Below are 8,821 nucleotides of genomic sequence, written 5' to 3'. Positions count from 1 at the left end.
GCCCCTAGTCTAAGAGTCCCTAGGCGAAGGTTTTCCCACACAATATCCTCAGCTGTATCCAGGGTCTTACTGACAGCGTTCAAAGCTCTCGCAAAGAGGGCTCGGGAAGCGGGGCTGGGTTCCTGGACAGCAACTAGCCCATTGGCCAAGAGGAGGAGAGGCAGCCCCCCAAGATACATGGAGCCCTGCTGCATGGAGCGAATGCTGGCCCCTTGACTTGGTTGCTAACTCTGGCTAGGAAAACCCCTAAAACAATGCCCCTTCCACTTCCTCTCAATTACAGTCAATCCCAGTCAAACAGTGCCCCTTCCTCTCCCTCTCTCAATCAGCCAGGACTCTGCAACAACTCTAAGCACTTCCACACACTGCTAAACACACGTTTTCCCACACAATATCCTCAGCTGAATCCCCTCAGCTGAAAGCAAGTAAAAAAAAACACTCACCCCTCTAGCAGCTCTCTCTCCTGCTCCTGCTCAGCTGGTTCGACTAATTTCCCTGCACCCTCCATTTACAGTTCGGTTTCTACTGCTCCACTGTTCTTATTCTGTTCTTTGCTTTGTGTGCGTTTTTTAAAACTGCTTTTAAATATCGTTCTTTTCAACTTGCCTAGATGGATGGTTTCAATACAGGAGTCCACGTTATGAAGCAGTTTTTATTTGTTACTTTTACTTAGGCAGGTTACCTGTTTTTTAAACGGATGGGGGGGGGAAACGACAGGCAGTTGCGAGTGACGCGACAGAGAGTGGGCATTGGCTGAGTCTCCCCGTCCGCCATACTTTGCGCCCAACCAAAACAAAGATCGGGACAGCATCGTTTTCAAAATTTCATTTACGTCCCGCCTTCTCTTGCACCCTGAAGCTCAAAGGTAGTCTATACCCAGAAGTTCTTCCAGCCAGACTCAGACCAGAGAGGTGGCCAAAATAGACCCCAGGTGCCTGGGAAACGGAGCTCGGGTGCCCCAAAGAGCAACAGTGAATGCAAGACCAACAGGTGCACCATTGATTTAGGTGGGAAAACGTGGACTAGGCGAGCACAGAATCCCACAGGGACGTTTTCCGCACAAACGGATCTCGTCTCTCCTGCAATTGTATTCCTTTGCCGCTTTCTTTAGTTTCCGCAGAGGTATTTTTGGTGTGAGGGGCCAAAACGAAGGTTGCCCCCTCTTGTGGCGCAGCAAGGGAATTCCTGGAAACAGGGAAGTCTGACGCTGCGCTGCAAAAGAGGGCAAATTTCATTCTTGCCTCTTGGACTGAAAATACCACTGCGGAAACGAGTGGAAGAGGCGGAGGACTAGAAGTGCGGGAGCGGGGAGGCCCGTTTGCGCGGAAAACGTCAGGGTTCCGCTCACTCACCCCCATCAACCCACAGACTGAATCCGACCGTCCGCCAAGGTCAGTCTTGTCTACTCAGACTGCCAATGGCTCTCCTGCCCGTTCCTTTTAACTGGAGATTAGGGGTGTGCCCCCCCAAAAAATATTCGGCCCGATTTGGATTTGGCCGAATCGGGCAGAATCAATTTAGGCAGGCAGAAAGACTCCCACATGTCAATTTCAGCAGTACCAGCTGACTGGGGAGTTTTTTGGCCAGCCGAATGTCAATTTCGGCCCCATTATATCCTATGGGCCACTGAAGTCAATGGTGAAAACGTAGGGTATATTCTGGGGCTGGAGCAGAGGGGGTTTGAGGGAGAGGCTTGTTACTTTTTTCCCACCATAGAGAACAATGGAGGGGATGGGGGCAACCTGTTTGGGGGCCCATAGAATTGGACCCCCTGGTCCAATGTTCTTGAAACATGGTGGGTATCTTGGGGAGAGGCTCCAGCAGCTACCCTGCGAGTTTGGAGACTCTCCCTCAAACCTCCCTCTCTCCAGCTCCCAGAATATACCCTTTGTTTTCACCGTTGACTTCAATGGCCCATAGGATATAACGGGGCCGAATCAGATCAGAGACTCTGAATTGGCCTGCAGGAGCCCGAAAGAGGCCCGAGTGGGCCATTTTCGGGGGTTCAGACTAACTGAATGCACATCCCTACCAGGGATTGAACCTGGGGCCTCCTGCAGGCCAAGCAGATCCTCTGCCACTGAGACATGGCCTGCCCTTACCCAGTCCTCCTACCTAAGCCCAGGTGCTCACCATTTCACAGTCCAAGGCGTAGATGCCCGGATAGCCCTCCGCACTGGGCAGCTTCTCGAAGGTCTTCACAAAGCCCGCCAGATTCTCTTTCCGGCCGTCCTGGACGTGTTGCTGGAAAGAAAGGCAGGGAAGTGAGGAAGCCGACGCTACTCCGGAGAGATTTCAAAAAGGGGGGAGGCGAGAGCGAGAGAGACTGTAGGCTGTGCCGAGGCTTTCCCCTTTGAAGCAGTTGGCACCGGGAGAGAATAAATTGCTCTCGAAATTTCAGTAGAACCCAGCGAGAGGAACAGGTAAACTTTATGTCTGCTCTAAGTCCCACTGGCCACGTGAGGCATGATGGCCGGGGATGAAGGCATCCCCCTTTCTTTGCAGTGGCATCCCCCTCCCCTGTGGAACTCCCCGCCACATGACATCCAGTCAGCTGGATCTTCAAAAGGATGATCCGAAACTTTTTTTTTTGTTCTGGATTTTAAGTTTCTCGCTGGCCTGAGTCATTCTTCAGGGGCTTGTGGGCAGGCAGTGGCCTGTTTCAAGGACGGGACTTCTACTGCATCTCAAGGTCCTTCCTAGGTAAGGCGCGCCAGCCCAAAGGCAGGCGAGGGCGCGCTGCCCAGCAGGCCCAGGGGGGCAGCATTTGCCTCTGCCATCTCGTATGGTTGCTAGCGCCACCTTTTCAGGAGAACTTCCTGCCCCCGGGGAGAGGGGACGCGAAAGCAAAGCAACTGAGTCCCTGGCTTTCCGCAAATTATGCAGAACTAAAATTATTAAAGGAGGCTCGTCACAAAGTTACTTGGAGAAACGACCGGGGACCGTGGGCTGTACCCACTGTGCGCACGGGTTGCTGTGGGCTGGCTCCACACGGCATCACTTTGCATCACTTTATAGGTCATGTTAACACTGATGCCATGATTTGGGTCTGTCGTTCAGACTTCCAGTCCTATTTTGTGGTTTACTGAATGTCCCCAATCTTGTTGATGGGAGCTGAGGCTCAGAGGCAGAGCGCCTGCTTGGCAACGCAGGAGGGCCAAGGCTCAATCCCGGGCTCAACTGGACCGGAGGGAAGGCGGCTTCGCACGCAGCCTCCCCATCAAGCTTTGCGCAAACACAAAGTCCCCGGTTCAGTCCTCGGCATGTGCAATTACAAAACCCTCGGGCGGCGAGGCTGGGAGAGCTGCTGGAGCTGACGGCGTGGAAGCAGAGATACCGACAACCCCGCTCTACAGAAGGCAGTGCCACACTCACTTTTGCCACCTGGCAGCCTGGCGAACCCACCACTCCCGAGCAGCAGCTGTAGTGCGTCTCCCAGCCACCAGGCACTGAAAATAAAGAGGAGCACAAAGTGAGAAGACACCCGGGCACGCTTGCGCAAGAACACCAGAAGAGCCCTGCTGGGTCAGACCAGTGGCCCATCCAGTCCAGCATCCTGTCTCACACAGGGGCCAACCAGTTCCTCTGGAGGGCCAACGACAGGGCATAGAAGCCAAGGCCTTCCCCTGATAAGAATATAAGAGCCCTGCTGGATTAGACCAGTGGTCCCTCTAGCCCAGCATCCTGTCTCACGCAATGGCCAACCAGTTCCTCTGGAGGGCCAACAACAGGGCACAGAGGCCAAGGCCTTCCCCTGATAAGAACATAAGAAGAAGCCTGCTGGATTAGACCAGTGGTCCCTCTAGCCCAGCATCCTGTCTCACGCAATGGCCAACCAGTTCCTCTGGAGGGCCAGCAACAGGGCATAGAGGCAGAGGCCTTCCCTGATAAGAACATAAGAAGAGCCCTGCTGGGTCAGACCAGTGAGGGTCCCTCTAGTCCAGCATCCTGTCTCACACAGCGACCAACCAGTTTCTCTGGAGGGCCAACAGCAGGGCACGGAAGCCAAGACCTTCCCCGGATGTTGCCTCCTGGCACTGGGATTCTGAGGCTCAGTGCCTCTGAACACAAGCAGCCTTGGCTCCCACTGGAGGCCAGAGGTAGGAGCAGCGTGAATGGCCCAATTTGGTTCTGACCAGCGCACAGCCCCAGCACCGCCCTCTGCCCCTACCCACCTTGGCGGCTGGCAGTTTGAGTGTCGGACTGGAAGCCCCGCTGGGATCAACCTCCCCGCCACCCCGCTATGAAGATCTCCAAGTGACCACAGGCCAGTCACTCACCCTCTCCCGGCCCATCCTACCTCACAGGGCTGTTGCGGATAAAAAAGGAGATCTATACCGGAGTAAGGCTGCCCCCCCTCGGCTTCCGTATGGCGCTGAGGTCTGGGGCTGGAACAATCACCAAACTTCAGTCTGTCCAAAATCCCTTTTTAAAGAGAATTCTAGCCCTCCCCAGAGGCACCCTGGGTGACTCCGATGCAGGCAGAACTTGGGGTGCCTTCAGTCGGGGACAGTGCATATGCTTGTCAGGCTTAGATTTTGGAGGAAGCCAAGGAGTGAAATGCCGGGTCTACCTACACTCCCCCAAGCTCCTTACACCAAGGTCAGGATAAAAACTGGACAGCTAGATAGTGTCTAGAGAGACCTCTCTTAGCACCTGCGGAAGGACAGACTTCCGTTTAAATTGCAAGCATAGAGACGGACCATATGCTCTCCAATGCTCCCTCTACGCCGTGGAGTCCTGTGAGCAAAAATTCTACTTTGTGAGCTGCTGGCATAAAAGCTGCGAGCGAGCGATTTGGCTACTGCATACGTTTGCTCTGGAACCGTCCTTCCTGAGCGGAGAAAAAAATGTGTGAGCTAGCTCACACGAACTCAGCTTAGAGGGAACACTCTCCCCCCAAGCTTCTCTGCATGTCGTCCTCACAACTAGCAGACAAAGTAAGGTAAGGCTTCAAGGCGAAGCAGGAACTCGAATCCAGACCTCCTCTCCTCGGCCGAAGGTTCTGAACCCCTCTCCAAGGGGGCAAACCAAGGATAAATGAAAGGCCACTCAGGGCACACCTTACCCCTTTGCTTGCGCAGCCGCCCCCAGTGGTGCACGCACTCCTCCTTCCGGACACAGTTCCCGGCCGGCGTCACCATGTACTCCGTCCCACAGCGGCAACAAACTCTGCAGGAACCTTTAAACACATACATAAAGGGGGGGGGGGTTGAAAGGCAAAGATCCCAGCCAACGCTCCCTCTAAGCCGTGGAGTCTTGTGAGCAAAAATTCTGGTTTGTGAGCCACTGGCATTAAAGTGGTGAGCGAGCCATTTGGCTGCTGCATAAATTAGCTTGCTGTGGAGCCGTCCTCCCTGAGCGGAGACAGAGAATGTGTGAGCCGGAGGCTAAAAAACTGTGAGCCGGCTCACACGAACTCAGCGTAGAGGGAACGCCGATCCCAGCTCCACCCAGGCGTACTCCCTTGGGTAGTGAAGGGCGGGGTATAAATCCAATCTCTTCTCTTCTTCTTCTCTCGCCTTCTTTCCCTCCAATTACAAGATCTTTGGGAAGCCGCTCCCACGTTTCTGCAGCTTGCTTAAGGGCACCATTGGGGCCAAAGAGAAAGAGGGTCAGAGTCTTTTCAAGTGCTCAAGATTCGGCACCTTTGTGCCACCTTGTGGTAGAACGCAGAACTGCGGCACGGACCCAGAGGCAAAAATGAAATGATGCACGGATGCCCTGGACTGCTGGATGCCCCGCCAAAAGTCGTCTACCTTGATCTTTTGGGGGGTGGGTGGGAATGGGGGAGTGTACTGGAAGTGACTAGTGCTACTTACCCCAAGGGTTGCTAACTAACTAAAGACAAGGAGCAGCTCTGCCAGGCTCTTTCCACGTCTGTTGCTCCAATCAGAAACATTCTCAATTATAAATGATTAAGTAGCCCGTTATGGTGGCTCAAGTGGTTAAGATGCTGAACTGCGAGCTGTGGAAGGTCGGTAGTTCAGACCTGAGTGTGCCGCGCATGATGGAGTGAGCTCCCGTCTCTAGTTCCAGCTCCTGCCAACCTAGCAGTTCGAAAGCAAGAAATTGCTAGTAGGTAATACAGGTACCGCTTCGGTTGGAAGGGAACAGCGTTCCGTTCGCCCGGGTGTTTGGTGATGCCGGCCACATGACCACGGAAACGTCTTTGGACAGCGCTGGCTCTTCGGCTTTGAAACGGAGATGAGCACCGCAACCCTAGAGTCGGATTCGACTGGCTTTCGAGCAAGGGAACCTTTACCTTTTATGTTGGAAAGGCTCTCAGAATGTAGGGACATTTCTTCATTGCTGGTGGACGTGTCCAAAAACCATTTTGGACTAAAAGTCTTAAAATTATAGAAGGTATCACTCACCATGTAATCCCACCTAAACCTGAAATTCTCTTGTTGAATCTCTGGCCAGATAAGGATATCCCGAAGCAAAGACAAGAACTCGTTGCCATACTACTAACAGCCGCAAAAATCTTATTCGCTCAGAAATGGAAGTCAGATGAGATTTCCACAATTAAGCAATGGTTTTTTAAAAGGCATGGGACTTTGTAGCGATGGACAAAATCTCAGATCAGCTGGTAACTGCAGACAATTTTACCTATCAGTCACGTTTTGTAGGAAAATGGTATTGTTCCTTGGATTTTATTTCAAATAACTCAAGAGCGAGAATGTACTGCCTAAGAAGTATTTGCACTTTTCATTATATTAACATCCTGAGTGCGTAAAGCTCCCCCCTTTCAGCTTTTTTTTAGATGTTATTGTTAGCTAGTTTGCTTATAATGTTGTATTGTTATTAAGTCACTGCGGTGGCTCAAGTGGTTAAGACACTGAACTGTGGACCGGAAGGTCGGTAGTTCGGCAGTTCAAGACCTGAGTGTGCCACATGACGGAGTGAGCTCCCTTCTCTGGCCCCAGCTCCTGCCTACCTAGCAGTTTGAAAGCAAGACGTTGCAAGTTGATAAATAGGTACCGTTTCGGTGCAAAGGTAACAGCGTTCCGTGCGCCTCGGCGTCTAGTCATGCCGGCCACATGACCACAGAAACGTCTTCGGACAGTGCTGGCTCTTCGGCTTGGAAACGGAGATGAGCACCGCACCCTAGAGTCGGATTCGACTGGCTTTCGAGCGAGGGAAACCATTACCTTTACTTCACCTATCGTTTACCTATTACTTTACCTAACTAAAAATATTAAAACAAAAGAAACCTTCTCAAGTGAGAACAGTTTCAAACGATGGTGTATCTTCGAGAACCACCCCCCACTACACAGTCATCACCTCTGATCGCACTATGTGAAGGCGCAGAGCTGACAACATCCCTCCATTTACAAGATCTTTGGGAAGCCGCTCCAACGCCAGAACGAACGCTGGCGTTTCTGCAGCTGGCGCCAAAGAGAAAGAGGGTCGGAGTCTTTTCAAGTGCTCAAGATTCGGCACCTTTGTGCCACCTTGTGGTAGAACGCAGAACTGCGGCACGGACCCAGAGGCAAAAATGAAATGATGCACGGATGCCCTGGACTGCATCTACCTTGATCTTTTTGGGGGTGGGGGTGGGAATGGGGGAGTGTGCTGGAAGAGACTAGTGCTACTTACCCCAAGGGTTGCTAACTGACTAAAGACAGGGAGCAGCTCTGCCTGGCTCTTTCCATGTCTGTCGCTCCAATCAGAAACATTCTCAATTACAAATCATTAAGTAGCCCGTTATGTTGGAAAGACTCTCAGAATGTAGGGGCATGTCTTCGTTACTGGTGGACGTGTCCAAAAGCCATTTTGGACTAAAAGTCTTAAAATTATAGAAGGTATCACTCACCATGTAATCCCACCTAAACCTGAAATTCTCTCGTTGAATCTCTGGCCAGATAATGATATCCCGAAGCAAAGACAAGAACATGTTGCCGTACTACTAACAGCCGCAAAAATCTTATTCGCTCAGAAATGGAAGTCAGATGAGATTCCCACAATTAAGCAGTGGTTTTTTTAAAAGGCATGGGACTTTGTAGCGATGGACAAAATCTCAGATCAGCTGGTAACTGCAGACAATTTTACCTATCAGTCACGTTTTGTAGGAAAATGGTATTGTTCCTTGGATTTTATTTCAAATAACTCAAGAGCGAGAATGTACTGCCTAAGAAGTATTTGCACTTTTCATTATATTAACATCCTGAGTGCGTAAAACTTCCCCCTTTCAGCTTTTTTTAGATGTTATTGTTAGCTAGTTTGCTTATAATGTTGCACTGTTATTAAGTCACTGCGGTGGCGGTGGCTCAAGTGGTTAAGACACTGAACTGTGGACCGGAAGGTCGGTAGTTCGGCAGTTCAAGACCCAACTGCCGCATGACGGAGTGAGCTCCTGTCTCTGGTCCAAGCTCCAGCTAACCTAGGAGTTCGAAAGCAAGAAATTGCAAGTTGATAAATAGGTACCGCTTCGCTGCGAAGGTAACAGCGTTCTGTGCGCCTCGGCGTCTAGTCATGCCGGCCACATGACCACGGAAATGTCTTCGGACAGTGCTGGCTCTTCGGCTTGGAAACGGAGATGAGCACCGCACCCTAGATAGTCATCACCTCTGATCACACTATGTGAAGGCGCAGAGCTGACAACACCAACGGCCGCTGGACCCTCAAGCCCAATGTGATCTACTTGAACCGTCCGTGGTCCCCCCTCCCGCCGGGATCTCAGTTTCAGAAAGAACCGCTAGATTCAAGCCCAGCACTGCCTTAGACACCAACGAGATTTTGAGGGTACGAGCTTCCGAGAGTCAACGCTCACCCCGAAAATCTTGGTGGCCTTTAGGGGGTTACAGGACTCGAATCG

At 51.8% G+C, this 8,821-nt stretch overlaps 1 protein-coding gene across 1 annotated transcript in view; it reads right to left on the bottom strand.

Moving 5' to 3' along the window:
* Positions 1-2,133: 2,133 nt before the first annotated feature.
* Positions 2,134-8,821, bottom strand: part of REXO1 (REX1, RNA exonuclease 1 homolog) — a gene marked incomplete at its 3' end in the record, with an annotated part of 50,421 nt that continues 43,733 nt past the window's right edge. The window contains exons 10-12 of the mRNA XM_015418818.1: positions 5,069-5,182; positions 3,376-3,449; positions 2,134-2,244 (exon numbers count right to left, since the gene is read on the bottom strand). Of these exons, the coding sequence (XP_015274304.1) occupies positions 2,134-2,244; positions 3,376-3,449; positions 5,069-5,182 (299 nt within the window). The remainder of the gene's footprint in view (positions 2,245-3,375; positions 3,450-5,068; positions 5,183-8,821) is intronic.

This window comes from Gekko japonicus, unplaced genomic scaffold, assembly GCF_001447785.1.
Source record: "Gekko japonicus isolate JY-2015 unplaced genomic scaffold, Gekko_japonicus_V1.1 scaffold1421, whole genome shotgun sequence".
Classification (NCBI taxonomy): Eukaryota; Metazoa; Chordata; class Lepidosauria; order Squamata; family Gekkonidae; genus Gekko; species Gekko japonicus.
The sequence above is the reverse complement of the archived record's forward strand: the minus strand, read 5'-3'. Positions and strand labels throughout refer to the sequence as shown.